Source organism: Miniopterus schreibersii (genome assembly GCF_964146895.1).
Source record: "Miniopterus schreibersii genome assembly, chromosome: 16".
In the NCBI taxonomy this organism is placed as follows: domain Eukaryota; kingdom Metazoa; phylum Chordata; class Mammalia; order Chiroptera; family Miniopteridae; genus Miniopterus; species Miniopterus schreibersii.
The window spans coordinates 549,100-569,708 of record NC_138116.1 but is presented as its reverse complement, the minus strand read 5'-3'; the positions used below and the strand labels follow the sequence as shown (position 1 = coordinate 569,708).

Genomic DNA, 20,609 nt, shown 5'->3' with positions numbered 1-20,609 from the left:
CCCGCCCCCGCCCCTCCCAATGGCTCGAAGCGCGTTGCCTGGGCTCCTCGGGCTGGCTGCCCACAGCGCGCGCCCGCCCCTTCTCCCTCATTGGCTAGAGATGAGCAATCTTCCTCCGCAAAGCCTCTTGGGAGTTGTAGTTCCGCCGGCCCTTCCCTGCGCTCCCTGCGCTCCCCGCGCTTCCTGGTTACTAAGGCGCCGCCGTTCCCTCTTAGACCGCGGCGGGCACGGAGGGTCCGCGCCGCGAGGCCCGGGGCCCGGGGTGCGCGCGACGCCCGGACCGGCCCCGCCACAGGAGGGCCCGGCCCCGAGGGGGTCCTCGTCCCGCCGCATGCTCCGGGCTGCCCCCGGCCACCCGCGCCCTCCCGGGGCCTCCCACCTGCGGCACCCGCTCTGCCCGGCTCCTCGGCCGCCGAGGCCGGGCCTGGGGTCCCTGTGGCCCGCACGCTGAGGCCTGGCCCCGGGGCCATGGAGGAGCTGCGGCGCTCCTACAGCCGGCTGTGCCAGCAGAGCGGGGCCGAGCCCCAGGAGACGGTGCTGCAGCAGCTGCACGCGCTGCCGCGGGGCCGCCTGGACCTGGCCACGCAGAGCCTGACCCTGGACACCTGCCGGGCGCTGGGCGAGCTGCTGCAGGAGGCACAGCTGACCGAGCTGGTCCTGAGCGACTGCATGCTGAGCGAGGAAGGTGGGCGCGGGGCCCGCAGGGGCGGGGCAGCCCTGGCAGCCTCGGCGTCGGGGTCGCGTCCAGGCCCCGGGCCCCCGCCGCCTCCCCTTGGTCGGCCCGCAGCTCCATTGCTGCGCACGCCCGGGCCCTCAGTCCCCGACAGAGAACTGCATCCCACCCGTCTCTGTGGGGGTTCCTCCTCTTGGGCTCTGTAGTTAAAGCAGGCAGCAGGGTCCCTTCCTGGAGCCTGGGAGCAGAGGGCATTGTCCCCTTGGAACAGAGAAACCTTAGGGAGAGTCCCAGGGTGCTGGCCAGAGGTTGTAGGTGCCTCAAACCTGACACAGTGAGGGGGTTACTCGCTTGTGGCATGAACCCTCACTGGTGGGGGAGGGGGCACTGGGACTGTTGTCCCTCCCATGTGTCTGGGAAGGTGTCCCAAGATGGGACCCATAAGGGGAGCCCAGGGCCCCAGGGGCAGAGAGTGACTGCCCTGCCCCCTTCCAGGGGCCACACTGCTGCTCCAGGGGCTGTGTGCCAACACCGCCCTGCGGTTCCTGGACCTGAAGGTGAGGGGACCTGCCATGAGAGCGGGGAGGATGTGGGTGTCCCGGCGACCTGGGGTCCGGGCAGTGGACGGAGACTGTAAGTCCTGTGGGCACACAGGGCTTTGCGCTGTTTCCTGGTGGTCTCTGGCAAGTGTGTGTGTTCGGAGGGTGGGAATGTGAGTTCCGGAGTGTCTCCATAAGCAAACTGAACGAGCCGGTACCAGGAGCCCCACTGTGGTCAGGAAAGAGCCCCACCTTCTGCCCAGAGCCTGGTCTCACCCACTGCCTGACCAGGGCCCTATGGGGGAACCATGAGCCCTGGGTGACAGGTCTGCTTCTTCCTGTCCTAGGGCAACAACCTTCAGTCCACAGGGGCCGAGGCTCTGGGGAAACTCCTCCGACATAACAAATCCATTCAGAGGTAAGGTGGCACCCTGCCCTCAGCCCCCTGCCCCAGCCCCCTCTTCCTCTGCATCGGTCAGGGCTAGCCCGGGCGGACTGGGTCCTGCCACCTGAGCATCCAAGCCTTCCGGCCAGTTGTCCACGTTTCCCATCCATCTGCGGGGATTAGGCGGGTACAAGTTACTCACCTGGATCCAGACTCCCTGCTAGAGATGCCCAGCCTGCACCCTCCTCAAGACCCCCTGGACCTCATGCAAGCAGGGTGCGCCTTGAACCACGCATGTCCACCCTCCTCACAGCCTCACCCTGGAGTGGAACAATCTGGGTGCGTGGGAAGAGGCCTTCGCCACCTTCTGCCGGGCCCTGGCAGGCAACGTCGCCCTGCGGCAGCTGGACCTCCGCAACAACCAGATCAGCCACCAGGGGGCGGAGGAGCTGGCCCTGGCCCTAAAGAGCAACGCCAGCCTCCAGCAGCTGGGTGAGGCCACCTCCACCAGGTGGCTTCCTCCCTTGGCCCTCGCACCACTTTTTAAAAAAAATATATCTTTATTGATTTCAGAGAGAGAAAAGGGGAGAGAGAGAGAGAAACATCAATGATAAGAGAGCCATTGATCAGCTGCCTCCTGCACGCCCCCTACTGGGGATGGAGCCGGTAACCTGGGCATGTCCCCTGACTGGGAGTCGGACCTTGATCTCCTAGATCCTAGGTTGATGCTCAACCACTGAGCCACACCAGCCGGGCCCTCTTGTCACCTCTTTTGTCATGTCCCGGAAGCCAGGGGCTGGGGTTGGGAGGATGGGTGAGCCACACCGGTCTCCTGCTCTGTTGGTGATTCCCCCAAAGGAAGCATCCTGGCTAGGCCAGCTCCCCAGGTGACAAGAGGTTTCCTTCCAGACCTGCGCTGGAACAACATCGGCCTCCTGGGCGGCCGGGCCCTGGTGAACTGCCTCCCCAGCAACAGAACCCTGTGGAGGCTGGAGCTGGCTGGGAACAGTGTCCCCAGCGACATCCTCAGAGCCGTGGGTATGGGCAGCCTAGATTAAAAACGCAGAATGAGAGCTGTTCCTGGAAACTGCTCATTTGGTTCTTAGATCCCCAAGGGTAGTCACCCATTTCACGATGAGGAAGCTGAGGCGGTGTGGCTTGGGGCCTTGCCCTGACAGCCATTCTGCTGCCTCGGGTAGCATCTGCCCCTGTCACCCCCGAGTTTGTGACTGTGCACATGAGCCATGTGGGAGCAGGACCAGCGGGTCCCAGCCGTGACCTGCACGGTCCCCTCCCATTGGTGATGCTGGCACCTCGGCCCCAGTCCCAGCGGAGCACTCTGCCACTCCCTGTAGCTCCTTTCCCTGCCAGCCACTGAGGGCCCAGGCTTGGGCTGGAACCCTGCACAGCTCACCAGCTCCTGCTGGGTCAGCCTGACTTATGTCACCTCCGGTTTCTTCATCGTTGGCCTGCTTCGGGGTCACGCCAGCTGTTGTAATGACCTCTGACACCACGGCCGCTTCTAGCTGCTCCCTCTCCAAATGTTGCCTGAGTCTCTCCAGAACACGGGAACAAAACAGCCCTCACCTCCTGAAAGTCATACAGTGGCCTTTGACCTTTGGGATGGAGGGAAAATGCCCTTCTTCATGTGTGTCCCCCACCACACACCTGGTGCCTCCTGGGCTCCTGGTCCCACTTGCCCCCCACACCCACGCTGAAGCCTTTCAGCCCTCAGTGCCTAGGGGTCTACATGATTGTGGGGGAGACATTGCTGCCTGTTGACCACTCCCGAGGCTGAGTAGCCCCTGGTGGGTAATGCAGTTCCTTCTGACAGAGCAAGCCATGGACCACAACCAGGACCGGGAGACCACCTTCCGGGAAAACCGCGCCCGCACCCGTGTGCTCAGCAAGGAGGTGCGGCACCTCCAGGAAGAGAAGTCCAAGCAGGTGAGGACGGTGCTACCTCTGACAACAGCCTCACCCCCGCCCAGCGCTGGCTGCATGGATGAAGGACCACCCTTGGTCCCGTGCCCCAGCCATCTTCCCTTCCTCTGGGCCCTGGACCCTCTCCAAGCAGCTGACACCAGACCCTGGTGCTGGCTTCATGGTCTGACTCTCTGGTTGGGTGAGCCACTCTCCCTCTGCAGTCCTGGGCCTTGGTGGGCATCCCCTCTCCTTCCTGCCCCAGGTCCAGCCCCTAACAGGGCTCTGGCTATCTCTGTCCCCAGTTTCTGGACTTGATGGAGACCATTGATAAGCAGCGGGAGGAGATGGCCAGGAGCAGCAGGTGACTAGGGCCGTGGGACGCAGAGCTGGGGCTCAGCTGGGATGCCCAGGGTTCAGGTTGTGGCACTGGCCTCGGGGTAACCTGAGCCTTGTCACCCACCCATGCATGAGGTCGTAGTGTGTGCCTTCTGAGGAAGTCGGCTTGAGGTTGCAGGCAGCCCCAAGGGCTCCTCATCCCAGTGCCTGGAATGCTGTAGGAGCAGGAGAGGCACTGCTCCAAGGGGCCAAGAGGGCTCTGGGTTCCTCTGACCCTCCTCTCTGCCCACAGGACATCAGCAACACGCATGGGACAGCTTCAGGAAGCCCTGGATGAGAGGCACTCCATCATCAATGCCCTTAAGGCCAAGTGAGTGGATGGAGGGCAGGAGGCAGGGAGAGGGCTCCAGAACACTTTACAGACATGCCCTCAGGACAGAGGAGGGGTTTCAGGCAAAGACCTGAGTTCCTGCGTATAAAGTAAAGGTGGGAAATGGCTTGGTGATAACCCCAGAAGGCTTCTTGGAGGAGGTGAATAGAGGCCTGGGGAAAGTGAGAGCAGGAGGCCTTTCCAAGGCTGAGGTGGGGCTGGGGCGGGCCTGACCCTTCCCTGCTTGCAGGCTGCAGATGACTGAGGCTGCCCTGGCTCTGTCGGAGCAGAAGGCCCAGGACCTGCGGGAACTCCTGGCCACCGCACAGCAGGAGCAGCAGAGCCTGGCACAGAAGCAGGCCAAGGAGCACAGGCTGCAGCAACAGGTGGGTGGGCAGGGGCAGGCTCAGGGGCAGGCTCAGATGACGTGGTGGCAGGTGGCCCACCTGTGGTGCCCTTCCCTGTCTCACCCCTAGGAAGCTGCAGAGCGTGAGTCTAAACTGCTCAGAGACTTGTCTGCTGCCAATGAAAAGAACCTGCTTCTGCGAAACCAGGTAGGGGGTGCCAGGCCAGGCGTCCGTCAGGGAGCCCAGGTAGGGGTGGGGCTGGGCCGGAGCTTCCCCTCCACGGCGCTGGCTTTCCAGGTGGACGAGCTGGAGCGGAAGGTGAAGCTGCAGCAGGACCAGCTGTTCCTGGCCAGGCAGGAATTGACCAACACATCGGCCGAGCTGAAGATGCGGGCCATCCAGGCCGAGGGTGGGCAGGAGCAGGGCCCTGGAGAGGGGAGCCCAGGGGTGGTGAGTGGGAGTCCTGGGAACGAGGGTCCTGGAGGAGCCGCTCCATGCCTCCTCCTGGGCTTCCAGAGCGCCTAGAGCTGGAGAAGAGACGGTCGCGGCAGAGCCTAGAGGACATGGAGCAGCTGCGAATCAAGGAGGTGCCTCCTTTGTGGCCTTTGCTCTCCCCACTGTCGCCCTGGGGCCTGCAGGTGCCTCAGTGTGGCCTGGTGTCCCCAAAGCACACCCCTGGCCAGCTCCACTCACACACCTTGGGGTGCTAGGTGGTGGTCCTCCACCAGCCCCAGCAGATGCCAGCCCCAGACCAGGGTCCAGAAGGGACCCACCTGCACTGGGGGGTGTCACTGGGACGCACCCTCCATCTTCACTTCCTGAGAAGCCACTTGGGGCAGCCTCTTGGAAGGAACAGGGTCCCCAAGATTCACCTGCCTCCCAGGGTTGGGATCCCGTGTGGGGAAGGCTGGGGAGCCAGCCTGACAGTCCTGTCCTGCCCTGCACCTGGGCAGGTGGAGCACATGACTCGCCACCTGGAGGAGAGCGAGAGGACCATGCAGGAGAGGGTACAGAGGCTGGAAACTGTGCGGCTGTCCCTGGAGGAGGTGAGCACATGCTGGGCGGCTGGCTGGGCACCCCTTCCGTGGCACCCCTCAGGGATCCACCCATGAGACCAGAGGGACTCGATAAAGTGGCATGAGGGCTCTCTTGGCCGTGGAAGCCTGGCTGTGAGCAGAGCCACAGGGCGCAGTGGGTGTCTCTGGTACAGGAACTGAGCCGAGTGAAGGCGGCAGCACTCAGTGAGCGTGGCCAGGCTGAGGAGGAGCTCATCAAGGCCAAGAACCAAGTCCGCCTGGAGGAGGTGAGTCCACAGCCATGGCCAAGGAAGGGCCCTGCCCACTGTTCACAGCACCCACAGGGAGCGGGCCTGAGGTGGACGAAACCAGGGCTGTCTCCTGCCTCTACAGAGGGAGATGGGGGTCAGGGGGAGGCAAGGGGACAGGAGCTCCAGGGGTGCAGGTGGTAGAGAAGAGTCAGAGCAAGGCCCTGGTCCCATCAGCACCACGTCCAGCCCTCCACAAAGAGCCATAATCGTCCAGCCCCAGGGCTTCGGCCATCCATGCATGCTCCAGAGGGCAGAATGGAGTCGGCCTGGGAGGTGAGGGTGGGGAGCCAGGCAGGGGTGTGCCCTCCACGAGGCTCATTCAAGTTGAGTCCATTCAGGATAAAAGTAATGATGAGCGATGTTGTGCTTTCCATATTGCAAATAAAAGCTCCCCTGGTCACTCCTCACCTGCTGTCACTGTGTGCATGGGAGCCTGGGGCCACACCCCCAAGCAGCAGGCAGGCTCCTACCCCGCCCTGGTGCTCACCTGCCAGCCCCTGGGCACCCACAGCAGCAGCGCCTGGCTCACCTGGAGGAGAAGCTGCGGCTAATGGCACAGGCACGGGACGAGGCACAGGGCACCTGCCTGCAGCAGAGGCAGACGGTGGCTGAGGCCCAGGCCCGGGGCAGCCAGCTGAGCCTGCAGGTGGAGGGCCTGAAGCGGCGCCTGGAGGAGCTGCAGCAGGTAGCTGGGGCTTTGAGGGCTCCCGGGGGTGCCCCTGGCCCCCAGCTGCCGCTTCACCAACACCCACCACGCCTGGCAGGAGCTGAACAACCAGAACCAAGAAAAGGTGGCTGAGGTGACCAGGGTGCGGACGGAGCTCCAGGAGCAGATCGGCCGCCTGCAGGCGGAGCTGACGGCCCAGGAGGCATTGAAAGAGAAGGTGGCAGCCCTGGAGCGCCAGCTGAAAGGTGAGCTGAGCCCTGGCCCCCCACGCCAGCCCTGCGGGACCCGTTCTCACTTGGGTGGTAGATGGGCGGCCAGGCTGGAGAGCTGAGCTTGGCCTAGGCCTCAGCTCCCAGAGGTGCTGATGGGAGGCTGGGTGTGTCTGCATGGGGGGGGCGGGGGGTAAATCCCGCCCAGCCTCTCTGTCGTCTTCTGGAGCCGGATGCCCAGACTGCGCCCCGCGCTCCCTCCTCACTGAACTTCCTCCCTGCAGTGATGGCGAGTGACCACCGGGGGGCGCTGCTGGACAGGGAGAGCGAGAGCGCCTCTCTCCGCGAGAAGCTGCGGCTCAAGGAGGCGGAGATAGCCCGGATCCGGGATGAAGAGGCCCAGAGGGCCAGCTTTCTGCAAAACGCTGTCCTGGCCTACGTGCAGGGGTCCCCCTTGAGGGCCCTGAGCCCCCAAAAGTGAGGGGGGCAGAGAGGCCCCAGGAGTGGCAGGAAGGTGGCTCTCGAGGGACAGGCTGCCGCGTCCGGGTGTGCTTGGGCAAGGCGTGCAGCTGCCCACTTCAAAAGCCAGTGCCCAAGATGCGCTGGCCGCTGGCCGCTGCAGCTCACCACCTGGTGCCTGAGCGGGCGGGTGCAGGGCCTGGCTGGCCGAGAGGGCTGGAGTGGCCAGTGCCCCTTCCCCGCTGTCCTGAGAAATGTGCCCGCGATGGAAGGAAATGGGAGCAGAGTCCAGCTCCCGCAGCCGCCCGCCTGGTGCTTCGCAGCCACCTGTTACAATGTAGCCGTGGATGCCGCGGGCTGCGTCGAAATAAAGAACTTTTACACTTTGTGATACATTTTCGACTCTGGGCTTTTCTTCCGCATCGGCCTGTGCCCCCCACGGCAGCAGGGCCTCAGGTGACCTGCCTGTCCCAGCAGGAAAGAGCCTCCAGGGTGCTGCTGGGCGCCCCTCCTAAGGGACTGCTGCCCCGCGGGGACAGTTGAGCTACTGCAGCGGACAGGAGAGGCTGGGCTGCCCACCTTGGGGGCACTCTGGTGAGTTCACCAGCTGTCTCCAGGCTGGAGGGTGGGTGGGCCCTGGGAGTGGTCTTGCCTAGAAGCGACCACGTGCGCACCGGCCACCCCACGCATGTGCAGGTGGGTGGGAATCGACCGCCTGCGCTGCCCCTTGGCCCGGGGAGCCCCGTGCACCAGGCCCGGCACCTGGGCGGAGCGGGGTGGGGAGGCCCGGAGCTCAAGGACAGGCTGGGGAGGTGGGCAGGGGTCCTGCCCGCACCAGGTCTCTCCGGAAAGCCCGCGCCCCCCGGCGGCCGCGCTCGGCTGTCTCCGCGCCCGGCGCTCGGCGGCGCTCGGCTGTCTCCGGCCGCTCGGCTCGGCGCTCGGCTCGGGTCCGCGGCCGCTGCGGCGCGGGCATTTCTCCGCAGCTCGCTGGCTGCCGCGCCCGCCCGGCCCGCGCCCATGCAGGCCATCAAGTGCGTGGTGGTCGGCGACGGGTGAGTGCGGGCGCGGGGCCGGGGCGCCCCGGGGACCCTGCGCGGGCTGGGCGCGCGGCTCGAGGGTGCGGCCGGGCGGAGGGCGCGGCGGGGCGGGGTCCCGGCCGGGGGGGGGGGGGGGGGGGCGAGGCCTCCAGCCGGGCCCACCTGATGCTCCGGGGTGCGCCCGGCCTCCCAGTGGGTGGGGCAGGCCGCGCACCTGGGCGGGACCCTCGGCCGGGCCGCCCTCCCCGCCCGGCCCCGGGAGGTGGAACCCCGCCCCCCCCCCCCCCCCAGTCCTCCAGCCCTGGGCGCGCCTCTCCTGCGCCGACCCCAGCCCCCGCCCGGCCCCCTAGCTCGGCCTGCGGCCCCGCGGGAGGGGCTGTCCTCGCGCGGGGCCTGGAGCATCGTGGGCTGGCTTCCGTCCGCAGCGCCGTGGGGAAGACCTGCCTGCTGATCAGCTACACGACCAACGCCTTCCCGGGAGAGTACATCCCCACCGTGTGAGCGCGGCGGGCGGCGGGGCGCCCCGGGCCGGCCGAGCCCCCGGGCGCCCGCTGACCCTCCCCTCCGTCCCTGCAGCTTTGACAACTACTCGGCCAACGTGATGGTGGACGGGAAGCCGGTCAACCTGGGGCTGTGGGACACGGCCGGGCAGGAAGACTACGACCGACTTCGGCCACTGTCCTACCCCCAAACCGTAGGTGGTAAAGGGCCCGCCCCAGGAAGGCGCTGGGCGGCTCCCTGAGGTCCAGGGGCGGGCGGGGAACACGGGGCTCCCGTGACCACCTGCACCTGCGCCCTCCTTCCTCCTCCCAAGGATGTCTTCCTGATCTGCTTCTCCTTGGTGAGCCCAGCCTCCTTTGAGAATGTCCGAGCCAAGGTAAGTAGGGCTTGGGGGCCGGGCGGGGGGGTCTGTCCAAGGGCGAGGAGGGTGCCCAGAGGACTTGCCCTGACTGGACAGGGTCTCTGGCTTGAAGACCTCACACAGGCAGGCAGGGGCAGGGGTGGTGAGCGAGGCTATCGGAGAAGGGAAGGGCCCTGGCTGGGAGGCCCTAACAGGCCTTGAAGCTTCCCAGCTGGGTATTCTTGTTGCCTGTCAAATTAGTGGTCACCTGTGAAACAGGAAGGAGTAAGAGTGGGTCTAGGGGCCCTAGGGAGCCATGGCCTGCTCTGGGCCAGGCTCGGGTGTAAGCCCCTGAGGGGTAAGGGTCAGAGCCTCGGTCCCCACAGTGGTACCCGGAGGTGCGGCACCATTGCCCCCACACGCCCATCCTCCTGGTGGGCACCAAGCTGGACCTCCGGGACGACAAAGACACCGTCGAGCGGCTGAGGGACAAGAAGCTGGCACCCATCACATACCCTCAGGGCCTGGCCATGGCCCGGGAGATCGGTGAGTAGGCTGGACTAGGCCTGTGCTGACACCCCCCTGTTGGCCCCCCTCCCTCACTCTCCTCTCCCTTGATGCCCCCAGGCTCAGTCAAGTACCTGGAGTGCTCGGCTCTGACTCAGCGGGGTCTGAAGACAGTGTTTGACGAGGCCATCAGGGCAGTGCTCTGCCCACCCCCGGTGAAAAAGCCCGGGAAAAAATGCACAGTCTTCTAGAGCCTGGTGTCTGGGGGGCAGGCCCGCCCCCACCCGTCTGCTGTCCTGTTGAGCTGTCCTGTCTGGTGTCTGAGTCTGCTGTGGGGAGTGCTGTGGGTGGGGAGGGGCAAGAAGCATGGGGTGGGTCCTGGCCACTCTGCCTCCTCTGTGGGGGCACGGCTCCAGCCTGCCCTGGCCCCCACGGGAGGCTGGGAGGGAGCAGGGTCTCTCTCGGGCTGCAGGGGTGGGTCAAGGGTAGCCCCAGGATGGGCTTCCCTGATGGGGTAGGGGGGTTTCTGTCCATGCACCCAGGATGGGGTAGCCCGTTCTTATTTTATACAATAAACGTCTCCACCAACATCTCTTGCCTGTCCCTAACCACCCCAGCCGTGGTACAGAGGAGGTGAGCTTGTCCCCACACCCTGGGCAAAAGGAGGGGAGAAAGGAGCATGCTCACTTGTCTCCATCCCCAAAGCCAGGGGCCCACATCGAAGTGGGAGCAGGTGTATTTAGTCCCTTCTGGACGAAGAAAGCCCAGCATGCTGACTTTGGGCCTCTGGGAGGGGTACGCACAGAGGATGGATGTGGCTCCGCTCCAGCCCTCCCAGGCGTGGAGGGGGACAGTCAGCAGTCAGGCCATGGACCCCTGTTTGGGCAGCACCCCCCACAGCTCCCCCAGGCTGAGTCTGCAAGAAGTCAGGAGGGAGGGCATTCAGGCAGAGGGACCCCAGTAGACGAAGGTGTGGAGGTCAGGACAGCATGGTGGGGAGAGGGGACAGCAAGCGGGCAGTCTGGCATTGCTGAAGTCAGAAACAGTGGGAGATGAGAGGGCTCAGCCTGGGAGGGCCCAGGAGCCACGGTCCAGGGGTTCGGACTTCACTCCCCGGCCACAGGGCACCGCTCCAGGGTGACAGGTGATTAGGCCACAGTGGTCTGCAGAGCCAACTGCGAGGTTTCGCGAACTTTGCATTCAGTTCTTAAACGGCCATTATTGACTATAGAAACGTGGCCTCTGGACTTCCCAGCCTCTGCTGGAAAGCTGGCCATGTCCAAAAATCTTGGGGAGGGAAGCCAGGCTGCCACCTGACCTGGGACACGTATTGAATGGCTATCTCCCCACCTGGGACTCGTTTCCACACCCAGCCCTGAGCTCTGCAGCTGTTAGACACTTGCTGGCAGCCTAGGAATCAGCATGCAGGCTGAGCAGAAGAGCCATGTTTATTGGAGGGATGGGGGGCAGGCAGGGTTCAGCATGGAGTAGAGCCGTGTGTGGGTGATGGGGTCTCAGGTGGCCAGGAAGCCCCCGTCCACCGGCACTGTGGAGCCCGTGGTCATGCTGCTCCGGTCACTCAGCAGGAACAGGATCATACCTACCACGTCCTCCACCTCTGTAGGCAGGGGGGTCGGGGTCAGGCGGGGATGGGGGCTGCCCTCCATTCTTCCCTCCCACCCTCACCGGGGCAGGCACAGGGGCTCCTGGGGCAACTTCGGCTGGGCTCTCTGCCGACTCACCAGCAAACCTGCCCAGTGGGATGCGGTCCAGCATGGTCTTGGCCTTAAGGGGGTCGCTCCAGTTGGCCTTGCCCATGGGTGTCATCACCACTGTGGGGTTCACTGCATTCACTCGGATCTGAGCCGGGACGGGTCGAGGTCAGCAAGGTAGGCTGGGGAGCCCTGTCTGAGCAGCCTCCCCCACATTTACCCCCACCACCCAGGCTGGGGGGACACTGAGCTGAGTCTGCAGGAAGTCAGGAGGGAGGGCATCCAGGCAGAAGGACCTGGGTACAAAGGTGTGTAGGCCAGGACAACGTGGTGGGGAGAAAGGACAGCGAGTGGGCTCACCTTGTGTGGCCCAAGCTCCAGGGCCATCACTTTGGTCAGCATGTCCATGGCCCCCTTGGTGGCACCTACGAGGAAGGACAGCATCAGTGGAGCCTGGGCTGGCTGCAGGCTGGGGTGGGGTGGGCCAGGCTCTACTGCTCACTCACAGTAGACGGTGTGGTTAGTGAGTGCTCGCTGGGAGGCCTGGCTGGACACGTTCACGATGGACCCTGGGGCTCCGCGAGCGATCAAGCCCCGGGCCACGATCTGGAATTGCAGAGGGAGCATGAGGCAGGACTCGTGTCACCCACCCGTTCCCACTCCTGCCCTGAGGGCAGCTCACCTGGGACACCTGGATAACAGCCCGCAGGTTCACGCCGAAGGAGCTGCAGGCAGACGGAGGGACCCTGGTCAGGGTCTGGGGCTGCTGCTGCGGGGGGCAGCCCCCACCCAGGGTTCCTCCACTCGGGGGCTCACCTGTCACACGCCTCCTTGGTGACCTCCAGAAAGGGCTGCAGCAGCGCCACGGCGGCATTGTTCACCAGCAGGTCCACGGGGCCCACGCCGCCCAGGGCCCGCTCCGTGGCCTCCCAGTCACTCAGGTCCACGCACACGGGCTTTATCCCGGGGCACTGTGTGTACGGAAGGGGGGAGCACAGTCATGGGGGGGGCCAGGGGTCCCATAGGAGCCCCCTTCTTGGGGCTCAGAATCCCAGGCTGTGAGGCAGAGGGGAGGGGGGTGACGTGGCCTCTGGGCCACTGGGCAACTCAGAGCTTGGGGACCAGGAGCCTCCCGGCCTTGCACTTCCTCCCCGCCCCCCCAAGGCAGCCATTTCTGCTTCCCTCCGTGCTGGGGGAGGGGAGGCGGGTCGCGGTTCTCTAGGCCACTCGGGAGCCCACGGAGTCCGCGCGCCCCGGGAGGGCTGCTGAGGGTCCTCGGTCAGCCCGGGCCCGGCGCCCGCGCAGCCGGCCCACCCTCGGCCCCGCCCGCCGCCCGCGGGCAGGAGGGCACGGCGGCGCCCGTACCTCGCGGACCAGACTGTCCAGGTCGCCCTGCGTCCGGCTCACGGCCACCACCTGCGCACCCGCCGCGTGCAGCGCCCGGGCCGTGCTGCGCCCGATGCCTGCGGGGAGCGCGGCTCAGTGCGGGCGCCCCCGCCCCCCCCGGCCCCCGCGCCCTCCCCGGGCCCCCGCGCCCCCCCCCCGGGCCCCTGCGCCCCCCCCGGGCCCCCCGCCGCCCCGCGCCCTCCCCGGGCCCCTGCCCCCCCCCGGGCCCCCCGCCGCCCCGCGCCCTCCCCGGGCCCCTGCCCCCCCCGGGCCCCCCGCCGCCCCGCGCCCTCCCCGGGCCCCTGCCCCCCCCCGGGCCCCCCGCCGCCCCGCGCCCTCCCCGGGCCCCTGCCCCCCCCGGGCCCCCCGCCGCCCCGCGCCCTCCCCGGGCCCCTGCCCCCCCCCCGGGCCCCCCGCCGCCCCGCGCCCTCCCCGGGCCCCTGCCCCCCCCCGGGCCCCCCGCCGCCCCGCGCCCTCCCCGGGCCCCTGCCCCCCCCCGGGCCCCCCGCCGCCCCGCGCCCTCCCCGGGCCCCTGCCCCCCCCCGGGCCCCCCGCCGCCCCGCGCCCTCCCCGGGCCCCTGCCCCCCCCCGGGCCCCTGCCCCCCCCCGGGCCCCCCGCCGCCCCGCGCCCTCCCCGGCCCCTGCCCCCCCCCGGCCCCCGTCGCCCCGCGCCCTCCCCGGGTCCCTGCCCCCCTCGGGCCCCCCGCCGCCCCGCGCCCTCCCCGGGTCCCTGCCCCCCCCGGGCCCCCCGCCGCCCCGCGCCCTCCCCGGGCCCCTGCCCCCCCCAGGCCCCCCGCCGCCCCGGCGCCGGCCCACCTTTGCCCGCCCCGGTGACGAGCGCCCGGCGGCCCGCCAGCCCCAGCTCCATGGCGCCGCCCGAGGCGCTTGCGGCCGCCTGACTGCGAGGGGGAGCCCGAGGGCGCGGGGCCCAGAGCGCGGGGCTAGGCCCGGGGGGCGGGGCGTCCGGACACAGGCCCCCTGCGGGGCGATTGGCCACCCGGAGGGGGCGCGGCAGTCAGGGTTCTCTGGCCGGGGCAAGGTTTTCCAAAGTGCCCGGCGGCGACTCACCCACCGCGCGCGAGATCGGTTTACGGGCCCCGCCAGCACGTTTTCCTGCCAGGAGGACGGCTGTGCTTATTACAAAAAGGCGGCCGGCCGGCGCGGCTCGGCGGCTGAGCATCGACCCAGGATCCAGGCGATCGGGGTTCGATTCCCGGTCAGGGCACAGCCCCGGGCTGCGGGCTCGATCCCCAGCAGGGGGCGTGCAGGAGGCAGCCGATCAGTGACTCTCATCATTGACGTTTCTCTCTCTCCCTCCCCCTTCCTCTCTCTGAAATCAATAGAGATATATATATTTTTTTTTTAAAAAAGCCATATGTGGTGGTTAATTCCATGGAGAACTCAGGGCTAATATTTCTTGTTTTGTTTCTGAGGAGAAAAGTTTGGCAAAAAGGATCGCATGCCCGCCCTCCCCCAGACCTCGGAGTGGCTCACTCCTGGTGCCCACAGGGAGAGTTTGGACAACCAATAAGCTTGCAGAAGAATCCAGTGCCGAAGAAGGCTCACTTTAGCCTCAAAGAGAACTGAACCCCAAAATCACCCACAGGAGGCCACCAGCACTTATAAAACTTGCATAAGGTAGGAAGGAATAGGACTGGGGTCCTTGGGGTACATGGTGGCCGGCAAGGCCAAGCACTGCTTTCTGAGGCTCCAGGGTCAGCTGCGGGTGTAGGGTGCCCGCTGGCTCCCGTGTACGAGCTGTTTTGTTCTGTGGCTTCACGTGGGAAAACCTAGAGCCAGTGCTCTGAAGACCTTCTGTGGCCGGGAGTAGGGAACCGGTGATTGCAGGACCTCTGGGGCGCCCGGGGCTTTGGGCTGGCTGGAGGAGAGGTGGGGGCAGCAGGAGGCACAGATTGGAGAGGCCCCTGGCGGGCAGCGAAGACAGTCCCCCCATGAGGCCTGGCGCGTGGTGCAGCCCTCACCCCCAGCCGTCTGAGGAGCCCTGCTTTCTGCCCCTGACCTTGGACCCTGCCCTCTGCCTGCCAAGGCGAGGGAGGGACAGCCCCTAGCTTGTCCTGCAGAAAGGCACATCTGCTTGGCTCCCGTCAGGGGCTTTATCTGCCCCCAGGTGGTGTCTCAGTCCTCTCACTTGCCCTGTGCTCCTGGGTGGGCCAGCTGGACTGACCCCCGGCAGCTTTGGTGCAAACCGTGCTCTGGAAGTGCCCGCAGCACTCCCCACCCCCACTCTGTGCCCTGTGCCCTCGCAGCTCAAGGGGACCATCGCCTGGAGGGCCCCACCCCAGCCCCTCACCCTCTGCCCCCTTGCCCAGGGTTGGACGCTGCACTAGTCCAGCTGACTGACCACCTCAGGCCTCCTTACATCCACGCTCGGCCTTCTGCTTGCACAGGCCATGCCGGGCCCCGGGCCAGGGACAGTAGGAAGAGCAGCAGCTGAGGGCCCCTCCCCAGCTTGGGCTGCCCTCTCGGGGGTCTGGGGGGGCGTGTCCAAGGTGAAGCCGTCTTATCCGCGGAGCCCAGCACCCCGCCCGCCCGCCGGCCCCACCGGGCGTCGCCCCCAGCGCAGCGGGCAGACCCGAGACGCGGGGCGCAGGGCGAGGCCGAGCCTCGGGAAGGGAGGTGGCCGCAGGCCGCCCTCGGCGCCAGGAGCCCCTCCGAGGGCGGGAATCCCGGCGGAGCGGCCGCGAGGGGCGGCGGTGGAATCCGCCCGCTTCCGGACTTGCCCCCTCCTCCCTCCGCGGAAGGTGAAGTGTGAGCCCCACAGCCCCGGACCCCACGGCCCCACCTCGGGGCGCGCCCCCCCCCCCCCCGCCGGAGCCCAGGCACCCGCTGGGTCCAGGAGAAAGGCCTCGGTTTATTTATTCAGGCAGAGTGCCCCCAGCACAGCGGTGAACAGCGGGGCGGGGCGGCAGGGGCGGGGCCTCCCGGGGAGGGCGGGGCCTGGGCGGGGCTCTGCTGGGTGGGCGGGGCCGTGGAGGCGGAGCTGTGGGCGGTGACGGTGGGCTGGGGCGTGGTCCATCGGGGGCGTGGGCACAGAGCTACGGGGCGGGGCCGGGAGGGCGGGGCCGGGAGGGCGGGGCCGGGAGGGCGGGGCCGGGAGGGCGGGGCCGGGAGGGCGGGGCCGGGAGGGCGGGGCCGGGAGGGCGGGGCCGGGAGGGCGGGGCCGGGCGGGCCTCCCACGGCCGGCGCTAGGAGGCCAGGTAGCCCGAGTCCACCAGGAGGCTCGAGCCGCTGGTGGAGGCGCTGCAGTCGCTGAGCAGGAACAGGATGCTGTTGACCACGTCCCCCATCTCTGCAGCGGGCAGGGGCGGCGGGCGGGTCAGCGCGGCTCTCCCGCCGCCCCGGCCGCGCCCGCCCATCCCGCTGCCCTGCAGACCTGCAAACCTCCGCAGCGGGTGACGCTCCTTCAGCTTCTGGATGACCTCGGGGTCCCTGAAGATTTCTTGGCTCATGGCCGTCGGCACCACCGTGGGGTTCACGGAGTTCACCCGGATCTGGGACCAAGGGGTCGGCCGGAGGCTGTGGCCTTAGCCTGAGGACTAGCCCCGTCCCCACAGCCCCCCACCCGGCTGACCCCACTGCCCAGAGCCTTGAGTGCTCCCCAGGCCTCTCTCACGCCCGCCCACCCCCTTCTCATCTCCCAACCTTGCCCCTAGCGCCTACCTTGTGCCCCCACAGGCCCAGCCCGCACCCCCAGCACTCCCAGGCTCACCTTGTGTGGCCCCAGCTCCATGGCCATGGCTTTGGTCAGCATGGTCATTGCACCCTTGGTGGAGCCTGGGGGGGGGCAGCACTGAGGTCCCTTTAGGGATTCACCCTTCTTTTCAGGGAGGCCCAGCCCCAGAGCCCAGTGGGGGTGGGGATATGGGCTGGGTAGAGGGACTCACTGTAGACAGCTAGGCTGGGAAAGGTGACATAGGCCAGTGTGCTGGAGACATTGACGATGGAGCCAGGTACTCCGCGGTCGATCATGCCTTGGGCCACCATCTAGAAGCCAAAAGAAGGGCCGGTTTGACCCCAACTCACCCTTACCTGGGCCTTGTCAGCTGTGGGGCCACGTCCCTCCACTGGCTCACCCGAGACACCTGGAACAGAGCGCAGGTTCACGCTGAAGGACCTGGGGGAGAGCAGACAGTCAGATGGACCCTGGCAGGTCTCCCCACCTCTGCAGCAGCCCCTCCCCATTCCACCCGCTCTCCTGCGTCCCACCTGTCGAAGGCCTCCTTGGTGACCTCCAGGAAGGGCTGCTGCAGCGCCACAGCAGCGTTGTTCACCAGCAGGTCCACAGGGCCCACGCCGCCCAGGGCCCGCTCCGTGGCCTCCCAGTCACCAAGGTCCACGCACACGGGCTCTATGCCGGGGCACTGTGGGAGGCATTGGGAAGTGACTGGCTCGTCCCAGCAGGCTCAGGAGGCATCCCCGAGGGTGTTGGGGCAGGCTGAGCGTCTCACCTCCTTGCAGAGGCTGACCAGGTTGGCGTTGGTGCGGCTCACAGCCACCACTCTGGCTCCTGAGGCATGCAGGGCCTTTGCAGTGTCCCGTCCGATCCCTGCAGGGGAGCACCAGGCAGGGAGTGTCCCAACACATCTGGGACAAGGTTGGGGTGGGGCCGCTCAGGAAAGAGCAGCAAGAGGGTGCTGGCCAGAGGATGCTGGCCTGGAAATAGTGGGGGCCAAAGTCAGAGGCCCAGCCAGCAGGATCCAGTCAAGGGAGGCCCAGAGGGCAGCTCCTTCCTACTGGGTCTGGGCTCGATCCCTCATCTGCCATCCTGAGTCTTGCATTGACCAGGTAGGGGACAGTGTCCTGTCCAACATGAACCTGTGAGGCTTTGGGCCTGGACACCTCGCTCTCCACCTTGGCTCATCCCACACTCCTACCTGTGCCGCTCTTACCCACCTTGCCCTGCCCCTGTCACCAGGGCCCTAAGGCTGCTGAAATTCAGCTGCATGGTGCTGATTCTGAGCTTCTGTCCAGCAGAGAGGAGGGCCTGGAGGTTTTATAGGTGTGGGAGGGGTAGCTTGAGGTGGGGAGGCTGGGCACTGGGCGTGCCGGGGCTTTGGTACAGCTTCTGTTTCATTGTTCGCAGGAATCTGCTCCCCTGGAAGGGGCGGCTCTCCTCACCCACAACCCAAAAGGTGCCAGCCAGAAGCTCACACTGGGTTTTGGAAAATAAGTTAAACCCTGGGGTGAGGTATGTGCCCCTTCCTGGCTGGCCGGGTGCAGATGGCCTGGAGCAGGCCCCTGCAAACCCTGGGCCAGGTGCCCCTGGGCGATGGCCAAGGCACTCTGTGCTTAAGGCTAGCTCCCTGCTCCTACGAACCCGACCCCCCCACGACGCTCATCTGGGGGCCACTGTGGTCTCCGGAGTCTTCTTCACCTGCACCTGCCAGCCTAGGACTCCTGCCTCTGTGCCCACAGGTTCAGCCTCCCTGAGGCACTTTTGTTCCCTCTCAGGTGTGGCTGCAGGGATGGAGGATCCTCCCTTGTTCCCCTCCCTGCCCCTCACTGGAATTACAGGTGCAAATTGGCAGACTCTTCTGGGCGGGGTGGGGTGGGGGGGTTGGGTGGGCAAAGGACTTAGCATGTGCTTTGTGCTGCTGATCCTGTGGATTCAGGAAATGTGTGCGAGCACCTCCCGCTCTTGTGTAACAGGGTTCCCAGGACTGAAGCCTGTCTGCAGGTTCCAGGGTCATGGCAGGGCATTTGACACCTGCTGCAGGCCCTCCAGGTGTGGCCCTGACCGGCAGGTGGGCCTTTGTCACCTCTCCCTTACTCAGACTTGGGGCTGGACCCTCAGGGGCCACCCCAGAAAGATGGGCTTCTGTCCAATAACCCGCTTCTCCTCTCTGAGATCTCTCGACTCCTGGGAGCCCAGGTAGGGAGAAAATGATAAATCGTGGGGGGGCCCTGCCTCTGGGTGTCTATAGGCTCAGCACCAGGCCCTTTCTGCTGAAAGGATCTCTTGTGTGGAGGGGCATTCATGCTTCTGGGGACCACAGAGCAGGGTTTCTGCAGGGTGTCCTGGGAGGAGAACCTTGGAGCTGACACCCGCATGCCACCTTCCTCAGGCTGAGTGGGACGCATGGCCCTGAGCTGGATGGTGAACCCCAGACCACAGCCTTTCTAGTCTTTCCCCTGTTGGCCTGTTGATTGTCTTTTCCTCTCATGAGTCTGGCCATGGCCAAACCCCAGAAGCCCAGAGTCTCCCAAATACCCGCCCCCATAGAATGGGATTAAGGCGCTGTTTGTGAGGTGTGGGTGGGAGAGGGCTCTGGCAGTTCTCCTCTGCCAAGTACTAAGCTTTTCTGGATCAGGAAGTGCTCCTCCAGGTACAAAGGCTGTGGGGTTAAGTGTAAGGTGATGCCCTGAGAAAAGCCACCCCAGCTCCTCCCAGGATTAGGCCAGGGCAGGGATGCAGAGCTAGGGAGGGAGCACCAAGCTTCCTGACCATAAGCTGCCACCCTGTGCCCCCCATCCTCACCATGGGGTCACCCTGAGGCCCCATACCTCTCTGAGGTCGGCGGCTCACAGGGGAGTTGCCCCTGGCCTGCAGACACAGCCTCCTGCACTGTGAGTCCCAGAGCTGAGGGCCCTGCTGTTGGGTCCAGAGTAACTTTCTAGGGACGGTTTTCCCCTCTGCAGGCCAGGTCACTGGATCCTTAACCTGTTCTGCCTGCTCCCCCCGCGGCCTGTCTCTTTCAGTCACATGGAGAGGAGGGCCCCTTCCTCCAGCATGATGGTGTCTCTGGGAAGTCCAACGACCCCCCTCGGGAGTTGACCCTGCCCAGACACATTTCTGTCTTCTTAGTCCCCACTGGACCCTCCCACCAGCTAATGCCTCCTCATGGAGCTGGTGCCCTTGGAGCAGAGTGGACAAGTCAAAAACAGACCTTTCCATAGACTAAAAATGTGTGATGTTGTACCTGGTGTCCACACTAGCCCTCCCACTGTAAGTAATCGTGGAGCTTGACAGATATACCCGGTGACTGTCTTCAGGAAATGAGCAGCACGAGACTTCCTCCTGCGGGGGATGCAAAGCCCTGAGATGAGACCCACAGATGCCCTGCCTGGGATAAGCTCTCCACCCAGGGGCCAGGAGCCAGAGTCCAAGCAGAACACATAGCCCTGCCAAGCAGGGGAGGCAGATCGAGTTTGAGGCATCCAAAGGGGCTTGGATCTTCAGGGCACAACATCCGAGAGGAGGAGACTATGCCCAGACGTCTGTGTGTGGTTCCTGTCGGGTCCGCGGCTGAGGACAGGGCTGTGCGCATGTGGGGTGAGAACAGAGCTGCAAGGAGCGGAGCTGCTGGAGACACGGGCGTTCTGGCCCAGCCAGAGCCAGACACGAATCACTAACACCACGTTCAACTCCCTGGGCATGCAGCTGTGACCTGCAAAGTCATGTCCTTATGAGTCAGGACCACTGGAGGGAGGCTTACTCTAGGTTCACTCTCCGGACGCCTGATAAAATTCACACGGGAGATAGAGCCATGGACACTTGTGTACACACACACCCATCTATATACACACCCATGCAGTGCACCCATGCAGCCCCATACACAGCTGCTTACACACATGTACATACCCATGCATACACATGTAGCCATGCACACATGTGCATACCCCTGCACACGTGCATATGCACTCGTGCACTCACAAACACTAATTCTGCAGTGTGTTGAGAGCAAGTGTTCAACAATACGCAGGAAGGCCGCCTTTAGGGACAAGGCTTGTGCTGGTTCATCACTTCCTGCAGGATCCCCTTGCTGTGTGCTTCAGCTCACAGAAAAGACCCCGGGCAGCCTTAGGCTGGGCTTGCAGGGCTGGAACCTTCCTGGGGAGGAGCTGGATGCTGGTGGCCTGTCCAGAG

The 20,609-nt window shown here is 65.9% G+C and overlaps 4 protein-coding genes across 5 annotated transcripts; 2 read left to right on the top strand and 2 right to left on the bottom strand.

Annotated features, from left to right (window-relative positions):
• The first annotated feature begins 381 nt into the window (after window positions 1-381).
• Window positions 382-7,632, top strand: LRRC45 (leucine rich repeat containing 45). 2 transcript variants are annotated; one of them, XM_081161494.1, is made up of 17 exons: window positions 382-685; window positions 1,169-1,230; window positions 1,560-1,630; window positions 1,911-2,089; window positions 2,507-2,635; window positions 3,432-3,544; window positions 3,826-3,884; window positions 4,152-4,229; window positions 4,480-4,615; window positions 4,706-4,783; window positions 4,874-4,985; window positions 5,093-5,163; window positions 5,530-5,622; window positions 5,787-5,879; window positions 6,418-6,588; window positions 6,668-6,815; window positions 7,064-7,632. In XM_081161494.1, the coding sequence occupies exons 1-17, from the start codon at window positions 469-471 to the stop codon at window positions 7,258-7,260; spliced, it is 2,007 nt and encodes a 668-aa protein (XP_081017620.1). In that variant the 5' UTR covers window positions 382-468; the 3' UTR covers window positions 7,261-7,632. The 2 variants fall into 2 exon arrangements, with proteins under 2 accessions (XP_081017620.1, XP_081017619.1); XM_081161493.1 differs by having other exon boundaries at window positions 6,415-6,588.
• Window positions 7,633-7,932: 300 nt separating this feature from the next.
• Window positions 7,933-10,210, top strand: RAC3 (Rac family small GTPase 3). The gene is made up of 6 exons (XM_081162586.1): window positions 7,933-8,290; window positions 8,701-8,772; window positions 8,852-8,969; window positions 9,090-9,152; window positions 9,503-9,662; window positions 9,744-10,210. The coding sequence occupies exons 1-6, from the start codon at window positions 8,256-8,258 to the stop codon at window positions 9,872-9,874; spliced, it is 579 nt and encodes a 192-aa protein (XP_081018712.1). The 5' UTR covers window positions 7,933-8,255; the 3' UTR covers window positions 9,875-10,210.
• Window positions 10,211-11,053: 843 nt separating this feature from the next.
• On the bottom strand, window positions 11,054-13,652 carry LOC308569129 (L-xylulose reductase). The gene is made up of 8 exons (XM_081162581.1): window positions 13,538-13,652; window positions 12,701-12,798; window positions 12,152-12,306; window positions 12,018-12,060; window positions 11,842-11,941; window positions 11,696-11,760; window positions 11,366-11,483; window positions 11,054-11,241 (listed from the first exon to the last, which is right to left on the bottom strand). Exons 1-8 carry the CDS (start codon window positions 13,587-13,589, stop codon window positions 11,138-11,140), a joined length of 735 nt encoding a protein of 244 aa, XP_081018707.1. The 5' UTR covers window positions 13,590-13,652; the 3' UTR covers window positions 11,054-11,137.
• Window positions 13,653-15,927: 2,275 nt separating this feature from the next.
• LOC308568762 (carbonyl reductase [NADPH] 2-like) lies at window positions 15,928-20,580 on the bottom strand (the record flags this gene model as incomplete). Its single annotated transcript, XM_081161982.1, is given in 9 exon segments — window positions 15,928-16,233; window positions 16,452-16,516; window positions 16,627-16,726; window positions 16,816-16,831; window positions 16,833-16,856; window positions 16,949-17,103; window positions 17,191-17,288; window positions 17,636-17,726; window positions 19,663-20,580. Coding segments are annotated over 8 exon segments (816 nt in total). The 5' UTR covers window positions 17,688-17,726; window positions 19,663-20,580.
• Window positions 20,581-20,609: the final 29 nt, after the last annotated feature.